This window comes from Condylura cristata, unplaced genomic scaffold, assembly GCF_000260355.1.
Source record: "Condylura cristata isolate star-nosed mole 26May11 unplaced genomic scaffold, ConCri1.0 scaffold00006, whole genome shotgun sequence".
Classification (NCBI taxonomy): Eukaryota; Metazoa; Chordata; class Mammalia; order Eulipotyphla; family Talpidae; genus Condylura; species Condylura cristata.
This window is the reverse complement of record NW_004567107.1, coordinates 65,761,616-65,772,829: the sequence shown is the minus strand read 5'-3', so window position 1 is coordinate 65,772,829 and position 11,214 is coordinate 65,761,616. Positions and strand designations below refer to the sequence as shown.

General features: G+C 36.7%; 1 protein-coding gene and 1 pseudogene across 1 annotated transcript in view; both read left to right on the top strand.

Moving 5' to 3' along the window:
* Window positions 1-2,743: 2,743 nt before the first annotated feature.
* On the top strand, window positions 2,744-3,509 carry LOC101633315 (annotated as a pseudogene).
* A 268-nt stretch (window positions 3,510-3,777) lies between these two features.
* LOC105853186 (chromosome unknown open reading frame, human C9orf153) overlaps window positions 3,778-11,214 on the top strand; it is a 10,906-nt gene continuing 3,469 nt past the window's right edge. The window contains exons 1-2 of the mRNA XM_012721265.1: window positions 3,778-3,885; window positions 7,582-7,747. Of these exons, the coding sequence (XP_012576719.1) occupies window positions 3,778-3,885; window positions 7,582-7,747 (274 nt within the window). The remainder of the gene's footprint in view (window positions 3,886-7,581; window positions 7,748-11,214) is intronic.

Below are 11,214 nucleotides of genomic sequence, written 5' to 3'. Positions count from 1 at the left end.
TATGTCTATAGATTGAGCAAAGATTTAACTTCTTTTTTTTTCCCTATAGATATACAATTGCCCCTCTACCATTTATTGGAAACATTGTTATTTCACCCATTGAACTGTCTTGGTGACTTTGTAGAAATAATTGATCTCTAAATTATTTTTAATTTTTTTCTATATTTTTATTCTCCATTATACATTTTACTTATGTTTGCTACAATACCTATGTACATTATACACACATTTTCCATTTTCATCTTCTATGGGATTTTTATTTAGCTTGGCATAAAAGAAAAAAACCTCTAATTTACCGTTTGTGATCAGGTGGAAATTCAGAGTGAGCACAACAGACTCAATGTATGGAAGCACAGAAGATTGTTAAGAAAAAAATTAATTTACCTAGCTAGTTAAAAGGGAGAGGGCATTTATGACATTGGTGTGGCATAAAAATATTTTTAAATGCTAGAGAGCATATTTTCAAATGACAGAAGCAGATTGTGGGTAACTTTTATTAATGATTCAGAGCCATGTTGGGAGAATGAGCTTATGAACAGCTGATAGAAGTAGTAATTTAGGCTCAAATACCAACAAAAGGAAAACCAGCACCGGGGCAAGGCAACCTGCAGGAGCAGTCATCCAAATTTGCTATCAATCAGTTTTCCTTTTTTTTTTTTCATTTTTATTCATATATTTGGCGAGGACCATGCTACCCACATTGTATGGCAAGGTCCTGACGTGGGGGAGAAAATCCTGAAAAGTCAGGATATCTACAGCTGGTTCCTGCTGGATTCTTTTTGTTTTGTTTATGGCCATTTCCAAGAAGTATAGAAGCTCCTTTTGTAGATCAAAAAAGGGGTTTTTCCTTAGGGGCAGGGAAATGTCAGTGCGCTCAGCATTGGTGTTCGAATTTCTGACTCCTAGTTCCTTAACATTAGATCCTGTACCTTTAAGATGTATGTTCATTGAGAAATTAACAAAATGATTGCTTAAGTTGTAATAGCCAACTGATCACCATAGAAATATTTTGTTTACTGGTAACTGACCACTATCGGAATATTTTGTTTGATGACTGATCACCATAGGAATATTTGTTTATTAATGACCGGTCACTACAGGAGGATTTTGTGTATGAATATCACAGTCTCAATAAGAAATCAAAAAGTCAAATTTAAGAAAAATGTGATGATTGTTATCATTCTGGTTTATGCAGATACTGAAGCAATCCTACCCCTGGCTTTTATGTATAAATAAAGAACTGCTGGGACAATTGACAGAAGATGCTTTCACCTTAGTCAGGTGTTTGTGTCTCCTCATTTTCCTCACTCTCTCTCTTTTTCCCCTTACCTTTTCTCTTTTTCTCTCTCTCTCTCCTTCACCCACCTGTTCGCCGACCTGTCCTTTCCTGCAGGAGACCCTCCCTACCTCAGCTGAAGCAGGTCTCCCATATATATTTTTACATCATGTTCATTTGTGTACAGGGTTTGAGTTCTCCTTTCAGGTGTTGTTCCCATAAAATTACCACCACCAAGACACCAAGAATAGTTAAAATTCTTAGCTTAGAAGGAATAGGGGAGGTTGTTGTTGTTGTTTTTTAATCCATATTAAAGTGAAGGTACAGTTAAAAGTTGAGATGAATAAAAATGAGGACTATAAAAATTGCATTCAAATTGACTATTGAGAACTTATTAAGAGTTCAGTTTTGGTTCACCAGTTAAGGTAGAAGCTAAATGTCATTATACTGAAGATTTGATCAAGACAATACTGGAAAAAAAAAAAAGTACAGAAGTAAAAGAGAGAGATATTGCAAAATTACTGGTAGTATCAGAATCAAAAGAAGTTGTAATTTCCCCCAATGGAAAAGATTTTACATGTTTGCAAGAAAGAAGTCATTGGGAAAGTGAGGTTGAAGGGCGTGATGGAGAAAGAAAAGCAGGGGAAAAAGTTGTTTCTCCAACGAGAGGGAAATATTCCCCAAGACTTACACAGAGGATAAAATATACCATCTTGGGAGAAAGAGAGCACTAACCACCAGGTGAGCAGAGCCTTTTCCTTCTGACCTGGAAGGAAGGGTGGAAAGCTGGGTGTGAATATAAATGAAAACATGAACAGCACTTAAAGGGGTTCCTGTGAGATGCCCGTGTCTTCTAGGAAAGTTAGAAATTACTGTGGGAATTCCTGGGTAGCGACGTGAATAAGAGTTCATCAGTTCTTTAGCAAAAGGAATGAAAGCATGTCATCCTTGTCTAGTAATCTGTTCCAGCATTCTGAATCTGAATCTTTCCACAAGAGGGCGATGTCCTCAATAGTAGATCAGCAAAAAGAATTAACAAAATCTAGGCTTCCTTGTGTCCAGTCACTGTTGTCAGTCTCATTGCAATGAAATGAGTACAAATTTCATAAATGTTGCTTTGAAGATATCATCTTTGTAAATGCTGTCTGTATTGCTCTTTGATATAATACATAAGTCATGACCATGATGTGTTTCAATATGTACAGTTGATCTTAAACAAAGGCAATTAGTTATTTCAACAACAAATGGTTTAGTTGGAAACAAAGTAACAGAAAAGAGGGTAGACTGGAAAATGTATTCATGGAGAAACCCACAGTCTCTTCTCCAAAATCCAAAACTTAACAACCCTCTCTACAAACTCAGAGGTATTTCACTTCAAAGCTGGCTCTGGGAAGTTAAAATGTGACTGTGGCTGCCACTTTCACTGTGGGATAACAAGCCAGGATTTACCATATTCGTTGATTAATTATGGAAGACTGTGCCAAAATAGAGAAAATTGGAGAAGGTGCCTATGGAGTTACATATAAGGGTAGGCACAAAACTACAGGCCAGGTGGTAACAATGAAGAAAATCAGACTAGAAAGTGAAGAGGAAGGGGTTCCTAGTACTGCAATTCAGGGAATGTCCCCACTGAAAGAACTTAGTCATCCAAATGTAGTCAGTCTATGTGAGATTCCAGGTTATATCTCTTCTTCGAATTTCTTTTCATGGATCTCAAAAACTACTTATATCCTTCCTGATCAGTTAATGGATTCTTCACTTGTTATTTGCACCAAATCCTACAAGAGATTATGCTTTTTTCACTCTACAAGAGTTCTACACGCAGACATAAAACCTCAAAATCTATTGATTGAAACAATCAAATAGGCTGATTTTTACTTTGCCAGAGCTTTTGAAATACCTCTCAGAGTGTATTTCACTCTGGTGACAATGGCATAGATTTCTAGAAGTTCTTCTGGGGTTAGCGCACTATTACACTCCAGGTGACATTTAGAGCATAGGCACCACATCGGCAGAATTAGCAATTAATAAGCCACTTTTTCATGGGGATGCAGAATTTTCAGAGCTTTGGGCACTCCCAATATGGAGGTGTGGCAGAGTGGAATCTTTACAAAACTGCAAGTATACGCTTCCGAAGTGGAAATCAGGTCACCTAGCATTCCATGTCAAAAATTTGAATGAAAATGACTTGGATCTGCTCTCAGAAATGTTAATCTATGAACCCACCAAATGAATTTCTGTTAAAAGGCACTGAATCGACGGGGCGGGGTGGGGTGGGGAATAATAATGAACAACCATATACCAGAGACATTTTACAGGAGTAGAGTGGGGAATGGGATCAAAAAGGGGAGGGGGGATGGGGAGGGCATTGGACTATGGTGATGGCACAGGGTGATTTGGTGATGGGAAGCCCACGGGGATTACAACTGAGATGGAAAAATGCACAAAATGATGTAAAAACAAACTATTATATTAAAGCAAATGTAGTAACAACAACAAAAATGGCACTGAATCATGCATATTTTAATGATTTGGACAATCAGATTAAGATGTCATTTTCTGATAGTTTCCACATGTTATATCAAGAACAGACATTAACATTTTTACTGGTAAATCTATTTTTGTCTTGTTTATTTTTCTTTGTTGTAAAACTTAAGCTGTACTTTCTATCCTAAATTAAAAACTTTAACTTAAATATGTAAATATTATTATATATTAACTTAAATAAAAATAATTCTGTATATGTGGATGAAACAAGTTAGTATAATAAAACTATCAATCTTTATGTCAAGAATTGGGAAAAATTGTTATTTTAAATCATTTCAAGTCTTATAGCAGTTTTGGGATTTCTGTAAACACTGAAATTTAGGAAAGTATGCTAAGTTCAAAGTTTATAATGCTTTGAAGAGTTTTTGTGCTGTTTCAAATTTGACAGTTCATTGCTTTAAGGATGAATGTTTTTCAATTTGTGACCTAAATAAGCATTCAGAATGAAAAAAAAAACTATTTAAATTTGAGAAAAGATGTTAAATTTGTAGAGGTTTTCAGTAATTTATAACACTAATATTAAAGCTGGCCAAGGTTTGCTAAGGTTTACAAGGTCAAAGATGGTATAGAGCAGAGAAGATCTGTACAGAAAATTTATGAAATCCATTTTTTATGTAGGGCATAAAAGCTTTTTGTCTTTGTGAATTCTTAAGCTTTGACAAAAAAAAAATAATAACTAACAAAGGAATTGCTTATCTTGGTTTCAAAGTGTGAGTAAAGACCCTCTCTGTTGGCGCAGCGGGTTAAAGCACAGCACTGAGAGGCTGCTGGCTGCTGCTTCACTCGAGTTATATCCCAGCCTCCACCCCTCCAGGCGACCCACATGGCGCGGCAGACCTCTGCTGACCCGCCGCCCCCCTCAGTAGTGAACTTCGTGGAACCGTCTGTTCTGCTCCCCACTCAGTCTCTGGTGAATCCTCTCACCGGCCCTGCATCTCTGGCCTGTTCCCCCAGGTCTCTATGCATAAATAAATAAATCTTTTTTTAAAATAAAGTGTGACTAAAAAAAATGGCCCTCCCTGGTGGCGCAGCGGGTTAAAGCACTGCACAAAGAAGCTTAAGGCACTTCCACATGAGTTCGATTCCCGCCTGCCCTGGAGGTGACCCACATGGCATGGCAGACCTCTCCTGACCCGCCCGCTGCTCCCCTCAGCAGTGTACTTCCTCCATCTGCCTGTTCTGTTCCCCATTCTGTCTCTGGTGAATTCTCTCGTCCTTGGCATCTCTGGCCTGTACCCCCGTTCTGTATGAATAAATAAATAAATCTTTAAAAAAAAAGTGTGACTAAAAAAAGTATGTTCAAATTTTTGTTATTAGCAGTTTTCTTAGAAGGCTCTAATGTGCAGGTTTTTAGGTAAAACACTAGCTTTAGGGATTAAATAGTTGACTAATAATTAAAAAGCCCTCTGGAGGACCTCCCACCCAGTTCCTTGGGGATGGGGGAGATGGGAAATATAGGGGTGGTATAGTTTGCTGATTTATGTCCTTGTGGATACTCCCTAGCCTCCTGAACTTACCTAAATGTGGTCCTAACTATTACTGTTCACAACAGGTACACTTGGGCGATATTGCAGGTTTTGTTCCAGAACACCACTATAAGGTTAATATAACAATGGTAGGAGTCACACATATTTGGGGAGGGGGGGGTTTCCAAGACAGCAAATAAAAGTTAAGTTCATGGTGTACAAGGTATATTAACTGTGCAATAGCATTATGTTTAAAAATATAGAGACATTTTTAATGAAGTGGAATGGCAAAACTTCTTAAGGAAGGCCTAGACTTCTTAAGGCCTGTTCTTACACTTATATTTCATGCTATCAGTCAAAGCCAAATACAAGCCAACAGAGTCAAACATTGGAAAGACTTAGCTTTCACTGATTTTGTGGTAAAGATTCTGTGGCCACTTTTATTTCCTCACAAAGGAATTAAATAAAATTCAGTTTTAACATTTAAATATGTATTAATTTTTATTTAAATGTGTTATGTTTTAATATATAGAGTTCTGTATTAATTTAAATATAATAATTTTGTAAAATGTCTACTGGTATCTGGCTCAAAGCAAATTATTTCAAAATGTTATTTGTTTTTGTTGTTGCTATTATTGCTGTTTGCCTTTTATTTCAATAACAAAAATACAATACTCTGGTAAAGAAGATAGGTGAATTGTTTTTGTTTTTGTTTTTTTTACATGAACTGAGATTTGATCAAAATATGGAAAACAAAAGATAAATAATTCATATAGAAGTCTTTGCACTAACAGTAAATGCCTAAATATACAGGTACTCTAATAACTTGAGATGTTTCTGAGAAAGCATTTTTTTTTTGCATGCAATTAACTTGACAGACTGAGATTAAGAAGAAAATTTCTGAGCATTTAAAAAGTTTTAATACCCCTTTTGTAACTTACCAAATGTTTGATCATTTCTTTTGTCTTCCTTTATATTTTAGGAATTAGAGAATAAAATTCCAGCACAATGTTCCTTAATAGAGACATGGACCCAATTAAACACCATATGACAACAGAGTCTGCTAAATATTCAGTATGTACTTGATTCTGAAATATTGTACACAAGAAAATCTATATCCAATAATTTGAAAAATATGAACTATTAAATATTTAGTGACATACCTTGGTGGTCATAGGGAACATAAAAGTTTACTTCAATGACTTATATCCTTTTTAATCTTAGCAAAAGGCAGCTCATCCGTGGGTAGGTCAATATGAATGCTAGCTTGTTTTTCTGATGATAGTAATTTTAAAGAGCATTTTAAAGAGCCATTTGTCAACTTTAGTGCCTTCCTGTGTACTACCCTTGCAGTGGAATGGGCTAGAATGTAAAGGAAACTCAATTGGGCTAAATGACACAAATTTGGGCTCTCACACAAGATTTTGATCTCCTTCGCTTTCCAAAAATGACCTAAGAGGACCTCCTTGGTGGTATAAGGGTCTGTGCTCTTACCACTATAGCCTGGGTCCCCACCAGGCTGATGACCCACATATGGTGCAGCAGACCTCTCCTGTCTCACCCATGGCTCCCCTTAGCAGTGTATTTCAGTCAATCTGTCAGTTCCATTTCCCACTCTGTCTCTGGTGAGTCTTCTCGCCCCCACACCTCTGGTCTACACCAGTTCTACCATGCATTAATAAATTCATCTTTAAAAATAGCCAGAAGGCTCTAAAAAATATTATTCTCTCAATATAGGGTTTTATCTAGAGAAGGATACTTATTTTAGATATTTATTGTCTTTTCTACCCATGACTATCTCCAAACATCTCCATATGTAACTATTTGCTTTGGTAAAATAGCCCAGTGAATAAGGACTACCACAGTTCCCTTTACATTGCATTTCTGAGCATTCTGAGCTCTTTGGACACCAGGAGAATGCTTTGGTGTTGTCTTCTTCCTTTGAAGAAGTGTGGCCTTACTCAAAATGAAGGTAGCAAATCCACAGTTGCCTCTTTCCATTGTGACTCAGAATATTAGAGTTGGAAAGATCTTAAAGACTTGAGAGCCCAGGTCTAAGGAACTTACAACAAAGGGCTTATGTGTCAAAAGGATAGCCTTTTGGAAGAATGTGATGTGATCTTTGATCTGTAGTCCAGATTGCCACTGTTGATTTGGCTTAGTTAGGTGAAGCTGTTTTCTAGAGATAGATGCTTCCATTTCTGTGGTTGTTTGTTAATCTCTAGCACACATGGGTCTGGGGCATGACTGTATTTTGATCAATCTTATGACATCCCTCTTTTACCCCCATAGCTGCCAGAACTCTATGCATCTGTTGAGAATTTCAATAAGGAGAGAAAGAAATCAAATCTCCTGAAAATTCAGGGCATTTCACTTGAAGAAGCACAGAAAATGCTTATCCAAAACCTGATTTCTATGTCATCCATCAGTAAAACGGATGTGGGAGATCTCCAGCCGGTTTTCAAGGCCTCAGTGGATAGACGAGAAGTGAAGCCAACATCTATGACTGACATCCTCCACCGCAGCTTACTGACCAGCTCCCTCTCTCCTGTGGAGAGACACACCAAATCCCGGAAGAGGCTGGCTCAGTATGGGATCTCTCTTCCAGATCACACGTTTCCTTATGACATCCTCCTCCAGCATGCCAGCGAGCTGGCACTTATTGAGATACGGAAGAAGATTCAGAGAACCATTGCACTAGGCAGGCTGGGTCTTCAAAAATATACCACCGACAAGTTAATCTTTGATGACAGAATTCCTAAATATTTTCTAGTTGATCCAGGTAATCTAAACAAAGAAGCCATGAAAGTCCTTTTGCAAAACTGACTTGCTCTCCTAGAACAGATGAAATGAATGTTGACTTTTGGGAATCTTGCAATTCTGGGGTTCATGGCTGCTGTTTTTTCTGCCTACAGTGTCTGTGTGAAATAGCAGCAAATGAAATATTCCAAATCAAATCTCAAATCCATTCCCAAAAAAGTTATTTTTATAATATGAGCCAATTCAAGTTGGACTTGAAAACACAATGACTATTTGTCTATCACAAGTCAAGCTCTTCTTGAATAATGACATCTTTTTTCCAACCAGAAATGACATTTTGTTATTTGGGCTAATCTGCTCTCAAACAGGAGGACAGATAAAATTAACCAGCATATACTTACTGCAATTATTTTCTCACAGTATGAGATTTGTCTTTTTTTTTTTTTTTAAGATTTATTTATTGGTACATACAGAACTAGGGTACTGGCCAAGACTCAGGGGCGGTGAGAGGCTTCACCAGAGACAGAGTGGGGGGCAAAACAGGCAGATCAACGAAGTACACTGCTGAGGGGAGCAGCAGGCTGGCCAGGAGAGGTCTGCCGCCATGTGGTCACCTCCCCGGCAGGCAGGAATCATGCGGAAGTGGCTTTAGCTTCTCAGTGCAGTGCTTTAACCCGCTGTGCCACCAGGGAGGGCCAAGATTTGTCTTTATTTTTTTAATGAATCTTTAGAAGAGTAGAAGATTTATATTTTAATGAAGTCCATTTCATCAATGTTTTTTTTTCTTTTTTTAAATTGCATTTTTTTTATTGAGGTAATGCTTGTTTACAGCACTGCATATGATTGAGAGGTACAGGTTCACACCTCTTAAGATGTATGTTACCACACTACACCCACAACACATAACTCTTCACTGTTGTCTATTAAATTCCCACCTTGCTGCACTGCCAACCCCCTTCACCTCTGGCAGCCTCATTTTTTTTTTTTTTTTTTTTTTGCAGTCACATTTCTAGGGTCCAGGTTGGTTTCATTTTGTCTGTTCCTTTGTTTTGTTTTTTCGTATTCTATATACGAGTGAAATAGTGTTGAGATTTATCTTTCTCCTTCCAAATTACTTTGCTTAGCAGAGTCCTCTTAGGTTCCATCCATATTGTTGCAAAAAAATTGTTGCAAAGGGATGTTGAAAAAAATTTATATACCTGTTGGCCATTTTCATTTCTTCTTTGGAAAAGTGTCTTTTTAGCTCTTCTGCCCCCTTTTTTCTGGGTAGTTTACTTTGTTTTTGTTGAGTCATGTGAGCTCTTTGTATACCTTTGCAATCAGTCCCTTATCATTTGTATGGAGTGCAAAATTTTTCTCCCAGTCAGTAGGGTTTCTCTTTGTTTTGGTTATTTTCTCTTTTTCTGTACAGCTATTTAGCTTTTCCTTCACTTTCTTTGCTTTGAGGGATGAGTCTTTAAAGATGTTACTCCGATATATGTCTTGTAGTGTTTTACCTAAATTTTCTTCTATATATTGAATGTTTTTAGGTCTCTTATGTTAATTCTTTTACCTGTTTTGAGTTTATTTTTGTGTATGGTGTGAGGTAATATTCTAGTTGTACTCTTTCGAATGTGGTGGTTTAGTTATCCTAGCACCACTTGTTGAGTAAACTGTCCTTTTTCCATTGCATATTCTTTTCACCTTTATCAAAGATTAATTGTCCATGTATGTGTGGCTTTATTTCTGGACTTTCTATCCAGTTCCATTAGGCTGTGTCTGTTTTGGTTTTAATTATTCTGGAAATCTGGTAGTATGATACCTCCACTGAAATCTGGTAGTATGATACCTCCATTCTCCTTCATTTTAGTCAGGAGAGCTTTGGCTATTTAAGTTTTTTAGGCTTCATATGAATTTCATCAATATTTGTTCTATTTCTTTGAAGAATGTCATTGAGATATTTATGGGGATTGCATTGAATCTGTAAATTGCTTTTGGTAGGATGGCCATTTTAATAATGTCAGTTCTTCCAATCCATGAGCAGGGGCTGTCTTCCCATTTCTTTGTGTGTTCTTCTATTTCTTTTAATAATGTTTCATAATTTTTTTTATAGGTCACTCATCTCCCTGTTTTTTCCCAGGTGTTTGATTTTTTTTGTTTCAATTATAAATGGGATGGTTTTCTTAATTTTTTTCTTCTTCAGATTGATTGCCTTTAGGAAGGCTACTGATTTTTGTGTGTTGATGCTGTATCCTGCCACTTTACTAAACTGGTTTATTATTGTAATTAGTTTTTCTGTGGAGTTTTTAGGGTTCTCTGTGTTTAATATCATGTCACCTGCAAACAGTAGTTTGCAGTTACTTCTTCTTTCCTGATTTGGATTCCTTGTAAGCCTTTCTGTCATCTTATTGCTCTGGCTAGGACTTCCAGTATTATATTAAAAAGCAGTGATGAGAGTCATGAGACTGGAGATCCTTGTCTTGTTCTTGATCTTAAAGGAAAGGCTTTAAGCTTTTCACCACTGAGAATAACACTGGCTATGGGTTTGTCATATATGGCTTTATCATGTTCCTTCTATCCCGAGAAGTTTATCATAAATAGATGTTGTATTTTGTAGAATGGTTTCTCAGCATCTATTAATATGATTATATGGTTTTTATTTTTCTTTTTGCTAATGTGTTGGATTACATTAATTGATTTTTGGATGTTGAACCATCCTGAACAATATTAATTCTTCTAATCCATGGGCAGAAAATATCTCTTCAATTCTATTTCTCCTTTTATTTCTTTTAATCAATATTTTATTGTTATAATTCGTTATCTATCACCTTCTTTGTTAAGTTTTTTCCTAGGTATAAAATTTTTTTTCTATGACTAAAAATGGTATAGTTTTCCTCTTCTAGTTCATTGGTTTTGTATAAAAATGTCAATTTTTAATTGCAAACTTGTTACTTGATTTTATATAGTGGCTTATATTTTCTTAAGTACCCTGGCTTTACTTTATAATGAGCTCTATCCCTTCCTTATTGTTACATTGCTACAACCAACAGAAGGAAACACTCCTTTCATCTGATTCTTTAACAGGAAAGTATAAAGGGCAAAAGAGTATTTATAAAGGGCAAAAGAGGGGCCCTCCCTGGTGGCGCAGCGGGTTAAAGCACTGCACTAAGAAGCTTAAGCCACTTC